The sequence below is a fragment of the Prionailurus viverrinus genome, chromosome E2 (assembly GCF_022837055.1).
Source record: "Prionailurus viverrinus isolate Anna chromosome E2, UM_Priviv_1.0, whole genome shotgun sequence".
NCBI classification, from domain to species: domain Eukaryota; kingdom Metazoa; phylum Chordata; class Mammalia; order Carnivora; family Felidae; genus Prionailurus; species Prionailurus viverrinus.
The window spans coordinates 55,690,944-55,707,230 of record NC_062575.1 but is presented as its reverse complement, the minus strand read 5'-3'; the positions used below and the strand labels follow the sequence as shown (position 1 = coordinate 55,707,230).

General features: G+C 52.3%; 2 protein-coding genes and 1 pseudogene across 2 annotated transcripts in view; 1 reads left to right on the top strand and 2 right to left on the bottom strand.

Annotated features, from left to right (window-relative positions):
• The first annotated feature begins 237 nt into the window (after positions 1 to 237).
• Positions 238 to 13,630, top strand: ETFB (electron transfer flavoprotein subunit beta). Its single transcript, XM_047835751.1, has 6 exons — positions 238 to 374; positions 7,849 to 8,007; positions 8,120 to 8,278; positions 10,145 to 10,207; positions 12,705 to 12,863; positions 13,417 to 13,630. The coding sequence occupies exons 1-6, from the start codon at positions 318 to 320 to the stop codon at positions 13,585 to 13,587; spliced, it is 768 nt and encodes a 255-aa protein (XP_047691707.1). The 5' UTR covers positions 238 to 317; the 3' UTR covers positions 13,588 to 13,630.
• IGLON5 (IgLON family member 5) overlaps positions 11,037 to 16,287 on the bottom strand; it is a 32,488-nt gene continuing 27,237 nt past the window's right edge. The window contains exon 9 of the mRNA XM_047835750.1: positions 11,037 to 11,048. The gene's annotated coding sequence lies outside the window, so the exon portion shown is untranslated. The remainder of the gene's footprint in view (positions 11,049 to 16,287) is intronic.
• Positions 11,534 to 11,629, bottom strand: LOC125153877 (uncharacterized; annotated as a pseudogene).

Below are 16,287 nucleotides of genomic sequence, written 5' to 3'. Positions count from 1 at the left end.
GCATCTCCCTACGCGCACGGCCTTTCCCCTAGTTCCCGGCCACGCCCCCTCCTCTAGGTCCATTTCCTTTCCCCTCGGGTCCCGCCTCTTTGTCCAAGATTCCTTCCCTATTGGCCCCAATCCTCTTGCCCCACCTGCTTCCCTTCCGGGCCTCCGGTTGGTCCTCTGTTGGGGCGGAGGCGGGCATCACAGCGGTTGACTGGCTGGCTGCGTGGGGCGCAGGCGCAGAGAGGGGCGGGGTGCGGGGGCGGGACGAGAAGTCTCGATCTGGGCGCCCAGCGAGCTCACTGACCCCGGCAGGTGGCAGAGGCAGGAAGATGGCGGAGCTGCGTGCGCTCGTGGCTGTCAAGAGGGTCATCGACTTCGCTGTGAAGGTGACCGCCCCCCCCCAACCTCCCCGAATCCCGCGGCCGTGTGCTTCCGGGGTCACTGTATGGGAGGTCTTCTCGTACCTCTGATCTCTCCCGCTCTTCCCCCAAACGTCAAAGTACACCAGAGGGCAAAGATCAAGGACTATGAGGTTCAGACTTCAGATCTCTCTTCATTCAGACCAGGCCCCTCTGGGGTCATGACCCCGTTCCCTTTTCTCGAGTCTGGACTCGCTGTCTTCATAGGGTGCAGTGCGAGTTACCTTCTCTATTTCTTACCTGCTGGAGGTGTCATGGCCCCTATTTATTAACACATGGAGAAACTGAGGCACCGAGAGGTCACTCAGCTAGGATGGGATAGAGCTGAGATTTCCGCTCCAGGTCTGTCTGACTCCTCAACCCAACTAAATGCTTTGCACACAAGCCACACTTTAACCTTTAGGCTGCTTTGCACACTCCGTTGATTATTCCAATACCGGGCGCAGTGGGAACCCAGAAACTGTCTTTTACCCTACGTAGCCACAGGGTGAGTGAAGAGGTCCTGCTGGGAAGGGAGGGTGAAGTGTTTGCTGGAGATGGAACCCCATCGGACTGAGCTGGTGGAATGACTCACATTCTCCATGAGGGGGCTGGGGGCAGCGTCTCTGAGGGCCTGGCTTGCCCCCAGAGAGAAGCTGGTCTGGACAGAGGTGAATCAGATGCAGTCTCGCAGGCCCGTGTCTCCTATTACTTGGCTTAAAGCAGACTGAAGGTGGTGACTGCCCATCCACGTGTGTCCCCACCATCAGACTGGGGTTCCACCTCTGCGTCTCCAGCATTGCCCAGCATAGGGCCTAGCTTGCCAGAGGCCTCGGGATGCATGAAACCAGGGCCCCTGCCAGTTTGGGGGGTGGGGTGGGCAGGAGGTCCCGGCAGCCGGGCTTGGCATGGAAGCTTCAGTGATCATAACTGCCCATGTGTAGTGAGCGATTACTACGGAGGAGCAGGGCTCCAAGTCCTTGGCAGAGATTAACCCATTCAGTGCTTTCAAAAGCTGCTAGGTATTATCAGTCCCGTTAGACAGGTGAGGAAACTGAGAACCGTGGAGGTTCTGTTACCTGCCAGGTCACCCCGCTCCAGGCAGCCAGAGTCAGAATCACAAGTGCAGGCAAGTCCCGCTCTGGTCTCTCCTCCTCCCCTTTTCACTCAGCAGCTGGGAGGCCTGATGACAGCAAATGGCAGGGATGTTGCTCGGGGTTCTGGGACCTGCCCTCCTGGTTTCCTCCGACCTGTAACTGTTCCTTCGGGCTCCGTCGCCCCCTGGGTCTCCTTCTGCCCCAGTCCTGGTCTCCATGGCCTGAGATGCCTAGGTCGTATCTGTCTCCCCGACCCGGCAGGCTCCAGTTTCATGGGCTTTGGGTCGCAGCCGCATCCAGCACCGGGACTGGCATGGGTGTGTGCCGAATGAGAGAACAAAGAGGGGGGTGTCAGCTGCTGTCCTGTCCCTCCGGTCCATCCTCTCCCAGCCTCACAGCTCTTCCTGCACCGGGAGCTGCCCCGAGGCTCCCCAGCACCTCAGGACAAAGTCCCAGCCCCTCAGTGTTTGAGACCCTTCGTGGTCCGGCCTTGGCCCCTGTTCTGCCGTCCACGGTGCCCTGTTCCTCCCTTACCCCTTGTGCTTCCATAGCTCCCACCTAATCTTTCCTGACAGACAGGGCCCCTTCTTGGCTTGGGCCCTTGTCCCCGCTGGGCCTTCTGCTTGGATACCCTTCCCTCTCCAGCCCTACTTGTATCTCCCTTGTCCTGCTTAACGCTGATCAGTCGCGTCGGCATTTAGTGATTCTCTGGTATCCCCTGTCCCAACCCTCTCATGCTCCTTGTTGTGTCCTTGGACACTCCTGCAGCCCCCTGGGCTTGCCTGTCTGCACTCTTCTCCCACACTGGATTGGGATCCTCTGTCCACCCGGATGTCCCCTCCCCCCACTGGTGGCTCCTCAGGCTGCATGCACTTGGTTCCACTCTTGCCTCACTTGTCACCTTCTCTGGGAGGCCTGCCCTGGATCCTGACTTAAAGTTGCAACCCCCATTGTTCCCGTCCCCTCCCTGGCTGTAATTTCACCCATACTCTTGTCTCTTTGTAATCTCTCATTTACTGATTGCTCTCTTTAGTGTCTGTCTCTCCTTCCAGAATTCCAGCTCCAGGGTGGGGAGGAGGGTCTGTCTGATGTAGTCACTGCTGTCTTAGTCATTGGTTCCCTCACAAGAACGGTTCAGAGCCAACTCCAGGCCAGCTGCCTGGGTCAGCTTCCTACTATGTGACCTTGGGGAGCTGCGTAACCACCCTGAGCCTTATTTTCCTCCACCCTACAACGGGGATAACAAGAGTACCTCCTGAATTGGGTGGCGGTGAAGATCGGATAAGCTCTTAGAATAGTGCCTGGCTATGGGGCGCCAGGGTGGCTCCGTCGGTTGAGCGTCCAACCTCAGCTCAGGTTATAATCTCATGGTTTGTGAGTTCGAGCCCCGCCTTGGGCTCTGTGCTGACAGCTTGGAGCCTGCTTTGGATTCTGTGTCTCCCCGTCTCTGCCCCTCTCCCCACTTGCTCTCTCTCTCTCTCTCTGTCTCTCTCTCTCTCAAAAACAAGTGTTGGCTGGCACGCAGTGAGTATTGTTATTATTGATAGTACTAGTAATGCAAGTTTATTTAGTCATTTGTTCAGAAACAGATGCTGTGCTCAGTGTGTGTCCGTGTGCACGTCTGTGATTGTGTGTTTAGGGTATTACTCAATAGGCAACCAGCGACACTCAGTTCTGGCCCATGAGGCTGTACCCTTCAGAGTTTCTTTCAAGGCCTGGGGAGAGGCCGAGTCGATTTTGCATTCATGATTTGGTATGCATTTTCTATTTATTTATTTATTTATATTTTTCTTATTTTTTATTTTATTTTATTCTTTTTTTTTCAATATATGAAATTTATTGTCAAATTGGTTTCCATACAACACCCAGTGCTCATCCCAAAAGGTGCCCTCCTCAATACCCATCACCCACCCTCCCCTCCCTCCCACCCCCCATCAACCCTCAGTTTGTTCTCAGTTTTTTTTTTGTTTTTTTTTTTCAACGTTTTTATTTTATTTTTGGGACAGAGAGAGACAGAGCATGAACGGGCAAGGGGCAGAGAGAGAGGGAGACACAGAATCGGAAACAGGCTCCAGGCTCTGAGCCATCAGCCCAGAGCCCGACGCAGGGCTCGAACTCACGGACCGCGAGATCGTGACCTGGCTGAAGTCGGACGCTTAACCGACTGCGCCACCCAGGCACCCCTGTTCTCAGTTTTTAAGAGTCTCTTATGCTTTGGCTCTCTCCCACTCTAACCTCTTTTTTTGTTTTTTTTTTTCCCCTCCCCCATGGGTTTCTGTTAAGTTTCTCAGGATCCACATAAGAGTGAAAACATATGGTATCTGTCTTTCTCTGTATGGCTTATTTCACTTAGCATCACACTCTCCAGTTCCATCCACGTTGCTACAAAGGGCCATATTTCGTTCTTTCTCATTGCCCTGTAGTACTCCATTGTGTATATAAACCACAATTTCTTTATCCATTCATCAGTTGATGGACATTTAGGCTCTTTCCATGATTTGGCTATTGTTGAGAGTGCTGCTATAAACATTGGGGTACAAGTGCCCCTATGCATCAGTACTCCTGTATCCCTTGGATAAACTCCTAGCAGTGCTACTGCTGGGTCATAGGGTAGGTCTATTTTTAATTTTTTGAGGAATCTCCACACTGTTTTCCAGAGCAGCTGCACCAGTTTGCATTCCCACCAACAGTGCAAGAGGGTTCCCGTTTCTCCACGTCCTCTCCAGCATCTATAGTCTCCTGTTTTGTTCATTTTGGCCACTCTGACTGGCGTGAGATGATATCTGAGTGTGGTTTTGATTTGTATTTCCCTGATGAGGAGCGACGTTGAGCATCTTTTCATGTGCCTGTTGGCCATCCGGATGTCTTCTTTAGAGAAGTGTCTATTCATGTTTTCTGCCCATTTCTTTACTGGATTATTTGTTTTTCGGGTGTGGAGTTTGGTGAGCTCTTTATAGATTTTGGATACTAGCCCTTTGTCCGATATGTCATTTGCAAATATCTTTTCCCATTCCGTTGGTTGCCTTTTAGTTTTGTTAATTGTTTCCTTTGCTGTGCAGAAGCTTTTTATCTTCATAAGGTCCCAGTAATTCATTTTTGCTTTTAATTCCCTTGCCTTTGGGGATGTGTCGAGGAAGAGATTGCTACGGCTGAGGTCAGAGAGGTCTTTTCCTGCTTTCTCCTCTAGGGTTTTGATGGTTTCCTGTCCCACATCAGGTCCTTTATCCATTTTGAGTTTATTTTTGTGAATGGTGTGAGAAAGTGGTCTAGTTTCAACCTTCTGCATGTTGCTGTCCAGTTCTCCCAGCACCATTTGTTAAAGAGACTGTCTTTTTTCCATTGGATGTTCTTTGCTGCTTTGTCAAAGATTAGTTGGCCATACGTTTGTGGGTCTAGTTCTGGGGTTTCTATTCTATTCCATTGGTCTATGTGTCTGTTTTTGTGCCATATTTTATTTTATTCTTAAAAAAATTTTTTTTAATGTTTATTTATTTTTGAGAGAGAGAGACACACAGAGTACGAGTGGAGGAGGGGCAGAGAGAGAGGGAAACACAGAATCTGAAGCAGGCTCCAGGCTTTGAGCTGTCAGCACAGAGCCCAAGGCTGAACCCATGATCTGTGAGATCATGACCTTAGCTGAAGTCGGACACTTAACTGTCCGAGCCACCCAGGCACCCCTATTTTTTATTTTTTTAAATATTTACTTATTTTTGAGAGAGACCGAGAGAGAGAGAGACAGAGAGACAGAGAGAGAGGCAGAGCACACGTGGGGGAGGAGCAGAGAGAGAGAGGGAGACACAGAATTGAAAGCAGGCTCCAGGCTCTGAGCTGTCAGCACAGAGCCTGACGTGGGGCTCAAACTCATGAACCGTGAGATCATGACCTGAGCCGAAATCGGACACTCAACCAGCTGAGCCACCCAGGTGCCCCAGCTGCATTTTCTTAAAGCAGATCCTCCAAAGGATAGAAACTTCAGGCCCCAGAAAACCTGTTTCCATCTCTGGGCCTTACCTCAACCAGCCTGTGTTCCTCGGTTCTGGGAGGACACGGCCTTTTCCCCTTACCCTTGTTCCTTCTGCGCTTGGGACGGCTGGCACCTCCTCTTCCTTCAGGTGACACCTGTCACCTCCGTGAGGATGTTGGTCCTCTTTGCCTGCCCCAGACGCGATCTCCCGTAGAAGGGTCTCAGCCCTGACCACCACCTTGACCGTCGGTTGTGGGCATCTCTCCCTGCCCACCGCCTCACTGTCTGGCCTTGGCCGTCCTGAATCACAGAGAAGTCCTTGAGCTGTGTCAAGAGTTCAGGGACGGCTTTCAGAAGTCACTTTACGAACACCTGCTCCTGTGTCGTGGGCCACGGATAGTAGGACCAGCTCTCCTACCTCTCGAGGGCCCATCTGGCAGCCTGGAGAGTCTCACGATTCCCAAGTCAGACTTGGAGTGAGGCTCTACTTCCTTGTGGTGTCATCCTGGGCAAGGCCCTTGGCCTCTCTGTGCCTCAGTTGGCCCATCTGTACAGTAGGGATGGGAATGGCAGTAACTAACCTCCTAGGCTGTCAGGACAGTTACATGAGTTCATGCACGTAATAAAGCCCTCGGGGCAGTCGATGCCTGCCGGGGTCATGGCTGTTTCTGTTGAACGTTAATAGTTTGCATCTTTAAGAGACACACGTCCTGACTCATCTCCTTTGACTGATAAAACCTCATTATTTAAAATAATTTGAAAAAAAAAAAAAAAAAGACCAGCACTGAATTTTGAGACCATCCATTGTTTCCTGACTTAGATAATTGAACTCAACAGTGTTTTCGAAGCTTCAAATCTCTGGCTTGAAAGGTCTTCCGTGGAGAAGATGAGCGGGCACCTTTCCCTGGTGCCGGTGCCAGAGGGCTCTCATCCCCTTCTGCTTGGGCGTGGGCAGCTTGGTGCCCGGGGTCTTGCCAGAGCGAGAGTGGGCTCGGGGCCCTCCACCAGCCCCCTGGCCCGTCAGCCAACCTCTTACTGCGGGGGGCTGCTTTCCTGTTTAAAGGGGAGACCTATGTCTTGGATTTTATTTTTGTAACAAGAGGGCTTTTGTGTTTTATTTTTTATTTTTTTTCATGTTTTTATTTATTTTTGAGAGAGAGAGACTGAGAACGAGAGGGGGAGGGAGAGGGAGACACAGAATCCGAAGCAGGCTCCGGGCTCTGAGCTGTCACACAGAGCCCGATGTGGGTCTCAAACTCACAAATCATGAGATCATGACCTGAGCCGAGGCTGGACGCTTAACTGACTGAGCCACCCAGTTGCCCCTTTTGTGTTTTAGTTTCTATGCTGTTTACAAGTGTTTGAGCAGTTCTTTTTTTTTTTTTTTTTTAATGTTTATTCATTTTCGAGAGAAAGAGAGACACTTCGTGAGAGGGGAAAGGGCAGAGAGAGAGGGAGACACAGAATCCAAAGCAGGCTCCAGGCTCCGAGCTGTCAGCATGGAGTCCCACGCGTAGCTCGAACTCACGAACTGTGAGATCACGACTTGAGCCGAAGTCAGACACTTAACCGACTGAGCCACCCAGGCGCCCCTACAAGTGTTTGAGCGGTTTTAATGCAGGTTCTCACACGTGCATCTGACAAGTTCTTTTTTGTGCAGGAACCTACAATATGCCAGGTGCTACGCTAGACCTGTGAGTACAGTCGTGAACAGAGCTGACAGAAATCCCTGTCCTCAGGGACTTGACATTCTAAGGGAGAGAAGATCGATAGTAAATCTATATAAGTACAGCATAGGGACGCCTGGGTGGCTCAGTCAGTTAAGCGTCCGACTTTGGCTCAGGTAATGATCTCGTGGTTCGTGAGTTCGAGCCTTATGTCGGGCTTGTGCTGACAGCTCAGAGCCTGGAGCCCGCTTCGGATTCTGTGTCTTCCTCTCTCTCTTCCCCTCCCCCACTCACACACTGTCTCTCTCCCTCTCTCTCTCTCTCAAATATAAATTAAAGCCTTAAAAAAATGAAAAGGAAATGTCAGGGTATGGTGTGCAAAGTAAGGGTAAGTATTGTTCAGCAAACCTCACATTCTGGTGGCATTCGTATTTATATGCAAGTATATGTTACGTATTTGTAATATACTCCTGAGTATCGACGATGCATTTCTCACCGTGGGTTATGGTAAACAGAAATTGGCGAAACATGCTTTCAGGCCCAAGGAACAGAGCAGTGACAAGATGTCAGAGATCCCCAGTGCTTAGCACATGTCTGAATGACACAATGAGAAGGTGACCCTCCACCTGCCTGTGGGACCCTGGGCAAGGCCCTGCCCCTTTCCCTGTCGTCCCCATTCGGCCCTTGCCTTCCCCGATCCCATGACCCTGGCTTTTCCCTTCCTGGCTGGGCAGATCCGGGTAAAGCCTGACAAGACGGGCGTGGTCACAGATGGCGTGAAGCACTCCATGAACCCTTTCTGTGAGATCGCCATGGAGGAGGCCGTGCGGCTCAAGGAGAAAAAGCTGGTGAAAGAGGTCATCGCTGTCAGCTGTGGGCCTGCCCAGTGCCAGGTGGGAGAGGGTGCTGGGACCCTGAGTCCCGGGTCTGAGGGAGGAGGGATGGGACCAGGCTCCTGGGTACCCTTTGGGGCTACAAGCCAAGCCGAGTCCCTTCTCCTGGCAGGAGACCATCCGCACTGCTCTGGCCATGGGCGCAGACCGAGGCATCCACGTGGAGGTGCCAGCTGCAGAGGCAGATCGCCTGGGTCCCCTGCAGGTGGCCCGGGTCCTGGCCAAGCTGGCAGAGAAGGAGAAGGTAGACCTGGTGCTGCTGGGCAAGCAGGTAAGTGTGCCCACCCCTCCCCCCCGTCCCCATCCCTGCTCAGGACTGGCGGCGGGGTGGGCAGGAGCTGAGGCTTCAGGGGACCCAGGCTGGGTGGAGAGTTTGAGCAGGGTGGGCAGGGTGACGGGTGGTGGGGGGGGGTCCTCTGGGGTAAAGTGGGAGCCCTGGGGGCTGTGGCGATGGTCTGGGTGGGGGAAAGAGAGGCTTGATGGGATAGAGCAGAGAGACCTGTGGCTGGAGGGGCAGCGCTTGAGCTGCAGGGAGTGAGGGGAAGCGGAGAGGAGGTGAAGGTGGTGCTGGGGTCTGGCTGGGAGGGACAGAGAGGAAAGTTGTGGGAGAACTGAGGCTGTGAGGAATAGGCTGGAAGGGGAGAGACTGGAGGCCAGGGGCTTGGGGAGGAGCTTGGGGGCTAACATTGAGCTAGAACGCTACCTACCACCTGGCACCCCCACCTGGGCTGGGTGTGTGTCTGGCTCAGCTGTTCCCTCTGGAGGCCGGGCAGGCGACAGCCTTCCTTTGGGTAGCCTGCCCACACCCTCGCATTTGAGATAGACATTGTGGCCTCACCCAGGGAGGGGCAGAGGATCTTCAGAAGAGACCCAGAAGACAGTAGTGGGAGGGGAGAGATCTAGGGGCGGGGGCTTAGGGACAAAGGCTGAGAAAGAATGTGACAGACTGAGAGATCGGACAGGGCACTGGGATCGCATGGGAGGCTCAGAGGTAGAGCCAGGGCCCTGGTGGGAAAAGACAGGATCCCAGCAGGCTGGATCGGTCCCTGGGGAGGGGCGGAGGCTGAGAGTCTATATAGGTTGTTGGGTGTCCTGCCCAAGTCAGACAGTGGAAAACGAGAGATGACAAACAGCAAAGGAATCAGTAGAAGTCAGTAAGCTGAGGCAGGGGGCCTAACCAGAGAACAGGCCAAAAAGGCACGGTCTGGGTAGGCTCAGGGCTCTGGGGACCCAGGTCTCTCACGAGCGCCCCAGGACACTGGTGCTGGCATCATGGCCTCTTGATGCCCCCTCCGTTCTCTGGTGGGTCTCAGACTCATGTCCTGCCTGTCCTGGTTGTCAGGGACAGTTTCTGGGACCAGGGCCTCCAACTGGGAAGATACAGGATAAACTGGTCAGGACAGTCTTTATTATAGGTGGCAGGGTCAGAATCAAACTGGCAGAAGCCAAAAAGTGAACCTGTTAGCTCATATAATTCAAGCTTCAGACATGGCTTGATCCAGGTTCACATGTCAGCTCTAGGCTCCGCTCCTCTATCTTGTTTTTACCTTCTGCACTTCCAGGCCCATATCTCAGGAGCCCAGCAACCTCAGCAGAAACAAAAGAGCCTCTTTCCCAAGAGCTTCAGGAACACTTCCAGAGCTGACTCTTCATTGGTCCAGCTTGAGTCAAGTACCAATCCCTGAACCAATCACTAGGGTCAGGGGATAGTTCCTACTCACTCAGTTCCCCAGTGCAGCTGGCCCGGGTCCTGGCTCATGGGAGGCTTCTGTGAATTATACAGGGGGCAGAGATTTGGCACCGGGGATGCCAGATGTCCTTGTGTGCCCCGGGACAGGTGACTGCCTCTCACCAGGCCCAAGTGAAGGGATGGAATCATTCTAGGCCAGGAGTCAGCAAACTATGGCCCATGGTCACCGCTGATTTTATAAAGTTTTATTGGAACACCACCACGCTTGTTGCTTTATACAGGCACATTTCTATCTATGGCTGCTTGTGTACTACCGTGGCCGAGTTGCATCGCTGTGACAGACCGCATGATATTGAGAAAATGTCTGCTAATCCCCATCTAGACAAAGGCCCAAACGGTGTGTGAAAAGACCCATTGTCATACAGTCTTGTCTCTTTCTCCACTCAGGCCATCGATGATGACTGTAACCAGACGGGGCAGATGACCGCTGGATTTCTAGACTGGCCACAGGTGAGGCTGGAGTGAGGAGTACCTTCTGCGGGCTAGACCTGGGGGCTCAGAACAGGGCCACCCTTGTCCCTGCCTTTCTGGAGGAAGACATGTGCAAGGATGGCTACTCCTGCTGGCAGGAAGGAGAAGTGCACAGCCAGGACGGCAGGCCTCGTCCAGGCCTTTGGTGCTCTGTCTTCAGCCCTGTCACTCTCCAACCACACACCAACGTCATCCCTGCCTCAGGGCCTTTGCACTTGCTCAACCCAGAACATGGTTCCCTCAGATTGCCTCATGCCTTTCCCACTCTCTCCTTTAGGTCTGTGCTCAGTTATTACCTCTTTAGAGAGGCCTTCCTTACCCACCCTGTATGAAATCCTCATGTCCCCTCCTCAGTTCCAGATTCCCCACTCCCCACCTCTGCCAGTCCAGTAGAAACACGAGCCACCTAGGTAATTTAGAATTTTTCACAGCCAGATTAAGAAAGTAAAAAGAATCCGGCAAAATGAATTGCAATATTTTATTTAACCTAACACATCTAAAGTATTATCATCTCAACATATAATCAATATAAAAACTCCTGAGCTCTGTCATATTCTTTTTTCTTTTTGTATGACGTCTTCAGAATCCAGTGTGGATTTTATTTCATTTTATTTTATTTTAAATTATTTTATTTTATTTTATTATTTTTTAAGTTTAGTTCTATTTTGAGAGAGAGTGAGAGTGGAGGAGGGACAGAGAGAGAGGAAGAGCGAGAGAATCCCAAGCAGGCTCCCTGCTGTCAGCACAGAACCCAACATGGGGCTCAAACTCACAGACCACGAGATTATGACCTGAGCTGAAATCAAGAGTCAGATGAGTACTCGACTGAACCACCCAGGCACCCCTCCAGGGTGGATTTTATATCTACAGCACATCTCCATTCAGATGCTGAATTTTCATCAGAAATACTTAATTTAGATTCCTAAAATCCACAGTTGAAAATGTAGATTCACACACCCAGGTTGTTCCAAACACACTTCAAAGTTTTCCAGTGATTGCATTGAGTTTTTTTTTTTTTTTTAATTTTTTTTTCAACGTTTATTTATTTTTTTGGGGACAGAGAGAGACAGAGCATGAACGGGGGAGGGGCAGAGAGAGAGGGAGACACAGAATCGGAAACAGGCTCCAGGCTCTGAGCCATCAGCCCAGAGCCTGACGCGGGGCTCGAACTCACGGACCGCAAGATCGTGACCTGGCTGAAGGAGTATTTTTTTAAATAGCTTTGTTGAGATGTAAGTGGTCTACAATAAACTGCACATTTTTTTTTCTTTTTAATTTTATTTTTTATTCTTTAAAATTTACATCAAACATACGGAACCCTTCACGAATTTGTGTGTCATCCTTGCGCAGGGGTGGTGCTAATCTCTGTCGGTTCGTAGGATTGAGCCCGGCATCCAGCTCTGCACTGACAACCTGCTAGGGATTCTCTCCTCCTCTCTCTGTCCCTCCCCCTCTTGCATGCATGCACGCACATGCTCTCTAAACAAACAAACAAACAAACAAACAGCGAATGAACAAACTTAAAAAAAAAATAAAGTAAGATGAAAAATTCCATCCCTCAATCACACGAGCCACATTTCACATGCTCAGAACACGCATGAGTCCACTTGATTACCGTTATTACTTGGTTACCGGTCACTTGGTTACCAGCAGTCTTCCCGGCCAGGATAAATGCCCCCGAAAGCCCAGGCCTTGTTGGTCATGTTCACTGTGTATCCCCAGGGCTGGCTCATGGGGTGTTCGGATGAGACTAGGGGTGACGGAACATCCCGGCTAAGACTTGAAAGGTTTGTCCAGTGAGTGAGCGAATGGAGACAACTGGCCAATTAGACAGAGAGGGTGTAGGTACATCAGGAAATGTTGATTCAGGACTGAGGCACAGAGGGGCGTTGGCGAGAGTGTGGGCGTGGGCGCTGAGCAAAGAAGATGGGGTCCCAGCAGATGTTTCCAGGGTCAAGGTGAGCACATGGGTCTGTTGTTACCCCAGCAGAGGGGCCTCGAAGGGAACTCCTGGGGACAGAATGGTGGGTAGTGGGAGCATGACATGGAGCTTAGAGCCAGACTGCCAGCTCTTGGGTGACAGCACATTTTTGAGCCTCGCCCTGCCTCAATTTTCCTCATCTGTAAAGTGGGGATAATAGCGTTTCCCGTATAGAGTTCCTGAGGGCCTGATGACTTAGTGCGTGGAAGTTGTTTACACGCAATACGTGTTCATCATTATTAAGGAAGGTTAATAATAGGTCGGAACCTAACTGGCAGGTTCAGGTCATTAAGACCTACACGTTGGCTGCCAGTGAAAGTACAGATTTTTGAGATTTTCCCTTTCTGTGGCATCTTCCTGTTTGCGAACTTGATGTCTAAAGGTTACCTTGCAGGACTCTCTTCTGTTCTCTCATTCATTCGCTCACCTGTGCATGTGCTCACGTCGCTCTGTGCCTGCCGTGAATTAACCTCACCCACCCTCCCATCTCCCCAGGGCACATTCGCCTCCCAGGTGACACTGGAAGGGGACAAGGTGAAAGTGGAGCGGGAGATTGACGGGGGTCTGGAGACCCTGCGCCTGAAGCTGCCTGCCGTGGTGACCGCCGACCTGCGGCTCAACGAACCTCGCTATGCCACGTTGCCCAACATCATGGTGAGCACTTAGCAGATGGGTCACCGAGGGCCCAAGGATGCATGAGTGCATTGCATGCCCAGGGACTTCTTGTACGAAGGAAGGGATCATCACCCTGCGGAAAGGAAGAGTTTACTGTTCATCTTGGCTTGTAGGATGGGTTCATTGGGTCATTTTAGCCAATAGGGAGAGTTTAGTGTGCCATCTCAGCCAATAGGAAGGGCATCATCTCAGCCAATAGGAAGGGTTCAGTGGATCATCTCAGCCACCAGGGAGAGTTCAGTGGGTCGTCTCAGAAGGGTGGGTTCCGTGGATCAGATGGGCCGGACTCATTAAGCTAGAAGGTTGAGTTTGGGAGTCCATTTCAGCCCGTGAAGGGCTTCTCAAGACAGCTAACTAAACAGGGACCCTCAGCAGAAGGGCTTCCCAGTAGGTCACGTCTGTCTGGCTAGCAGGGTCCAGAAAAGTTCGGGCAATGGGATTGGTTCTGCAGACATGGCACTCGTGGGTGGGAGGCTGTGGGAGGCTGGGCAGGGCTTCAGCAGCCCTGTGAACTGTCACTGCCCATGTGCAGAAAGCCAAGAAAAAGAAGATTGAGGTCATCAAGCCCGGAGACCTGGGTGTGGACCTTACCTCCAAGCTCTCCGTGGTTAGTGTGGAGGACCCGCCCCAGCGCACGGCCGGTGTCAAGGTGGAGACCACAGAGGACCTGGTGGCCAAGCTGAGGGAGATTGGGCGGATTTGAGCCCCTTCCCTGACACTCAGCAATAAAACTATGACCCTCCCGACGACCGTCTCTGTTAACTCATTCCATGGAGACCTGTTCTTTGATTCATTCAACAAACATTTACTTAAGTCTCCCGTGTGCCAGGCCCTGTGCTGGGTGACGCCGGGGACCCAGGTGAGTCACATCCAGTCCCTGAGAAGCTTCCACGTTGTGGGGGGGGGGGGGTTGGGATGGACGTGGGCAGAGCCAGCTGTAAGCAGAGGTGACACCACACACTGAGGAGCCCACCTGGGGCGTCTGACCTGGAATGTGGGGTCGGAGACTTCCCAGGTAGATGGCATCCTAGTTGAATTCCTGAAAGACGAAGATCAGTGAGGGGGTGTCACGCTGCAGAGCTTTTGCTGGGAACTCGCAGGTGCCAGGCCCCCGTGGAGACTTGGGGAACAGGAGACAGCAAGGCTGGAAGTTCTGGTTCTGGTTGGGGACACAGACAACATGTAAGGTGGGGATGAGGAGCCGGGGCCTGGAGTCACACTCTGATTTTATTATTTTATTTTTTTAAAGTGTATTTATTTATTTTTGAGAGAGAGCGCGTGTGCACGTGCCCGGAGGAGGGGCAGAGAGGGAGGGAGAGAATCCCAAGCGGGGCTCAATCCCACGAACCGTGAGATCGTGACCTGAGCCGAAATCAAGAGTCAGATGCTCAACCGACTGAGCCCCCCCCAGGCGCCCCCAGACTCAGTGATTTTAGATCCTCCCTCAACTTTCCCAGCTGTGGGATCTTGAGTGAGTTACCTTGCATCTCTGAGTTCCGGTTTCCTCATCCGGCTGATCAAAATAGTAAGAGCTTAGTGTAGTGGTTAAGGGCTTGGGGTCTGGATCCAGAGGCCCTGGCAAGTTCCTCCTCTCCGAACGCCAATTTCCTCCTCCCTCAGGTGGCGTTAGTAATAATACCCATGTTCTGGTTGGTTGATGTGGCATAACGAGACACCCCAAAACTCGCTGACTTAAACCACCAATCATTAGTTTGCCCATACATCTGAAAGCTGGGCAGGGCTTGGCAGGAGAGCTCGCCTCTCCTCCACGCGGCGTCAGCTGGGGTCTCAAATGGGGCCCGGGGATACGTGTCCGAGATGGCTCAGTCACCTGGCCTGCATGCTGGCTGGCTGGGGTTGTTGGCTTGAGCTGGCTGTTGACCAGGGGCCATGATTCCTTCCCGTGGGCTGCTCGAGCTTCTTCACGGCATGGTGGCTGGCTTCCAGGAGGGAGTGTTCTACGACCCGTGAGGTGGGTTATGCCCGTCTCTGGGCCTCCATGCAGACACTGGCACAGGAGCACTTCTGCTGTAGTCTCTTGGTCTGGTAGTAAGAGTCTACCTGGATCCACGGGGAGGGGACATAGACTCCGTAAGGGAGGAATTTGCTGGCATCTTTAAGTTACAAAACTTCCCCCATGAGGTTTTGAGCGAATTAATGTAGCACCTCCAGAACCACACCTAATGCACAGAAAATGCTCACTATGTATTATTACCTTTGTCATTACCATCAGCATGGTGAGAACTCCCTGGGTGAGCTCAGGGGACTGGATGCTGAGCAGAGATCCTGAGCCCAGCATGGGGTTGTAGCTTTCTTTCTTTCTGTTTTCGTTGTGTGTTTTTTTTTTTAATGTTATTTATTTATTTATTTATTTATTTATTTATTTATTTATGTTTTTGTTTTTTTTTGAGAGATGGAGCATGAGTGGGGGAGGGACAGAGAGGGAGATACAGAATCTGAAGCAGGCTCCAGGCTCTGAGCTGTCAGCACAGAGCCTGATGCAGGGCTCGAAGCCACGAATTGTGAAATCATGACCTGAACCGAAGTTGGATACTTAACCGACTGAGCCACCCAGATGCCCCATGGGGTGGTAGCTTTCTGAAGGAGTGAGCAGTCTGGCCATCCTGAGCCAAAGCCCAACTCCTGTCTCTGGCTGTGCAACCTCCTCCAGGTCCCTTGACCTCTCTGAGCCATAGTCTCCTAGCCTGTAACACGAGGATAATGACACCCAGCTCACAGGGTGTTTGGAAGTGTTTGGCCAGATCATGCCTGGGAAGCCTTTCGCATGGTTCCTGGCACGGGAGAAGTGGTAATTATTATTATGATTCTTAATCAGGTGAGGCTGCAGGACAAGTTGTTGGGGGGGGGCAGGGAGTGAGCAGAACATTCCAGGTAGAGAAGAGTGCCCACAAATCTGGGACGGGAGAGATGGGGCATGAGAATGGCAAGGTATTCAAAGAGTGAGAGGGTGGAGGGTGTGGCTGGAGTGGGTGGGTCTGGGCCACTCAGGGTCTGGAAGGGTCCTCGGATGTCTCCTGAGGGCACAGGGGAGCTGTGGGAGGGGCAGGGGCAGAAAGAGGGGCCATGTGAGGATCCAGGGACTGGCACTGGTGGAGATTTGGAGGCTGGAGGGAGGAGGCAGAGAGAGCAGATAGGGCCTGTGCTACGGTCTGGCCAGTGGGAACCCAGAGGAAAGGCTGTGACGGAGATTCAGGGGGCAGAGCAGGAGGCGATGGGGAGAGAGGAGGGAAGACGCCCCACAGCCTCTGGGTAGATGGTGCAACGGCACTTGAGATGGAGAGCCCGGGAAGGGGGCTGTGTTGGAGGGAAGGCGCTGAGTTTAGGGGGATGCAGGGCACTTGAGGCCCTGGGGGGCACGGAGATGCAGCTATGGGTCTCTGGA

Bases quoted from the DNA above. Each gene is read 5' to 3' on its own strand.
- ETFB (XM_047835751.1), top strand. From the start codon at position 318: ATGGCGGAGCTGCGTGCGCTCGTGGCTGTCAAGAGGGTCATCGACTTC. The intron at 8,008-8,119 runs GTGGGAGAGGGT...TTCTCCTGGCAG, and splicing joins GTGGGCCTGCCCAGTGCCAG to GAGACCATCCGCACTGCTCT. The intron at 8,279-10,144 runs GTAAGTGTGCCC...TTCTCCACTCAG, and splicing joins TGGTGCTGCTGGGCAAGCAG to GCCATCGATGATGACTGTAA.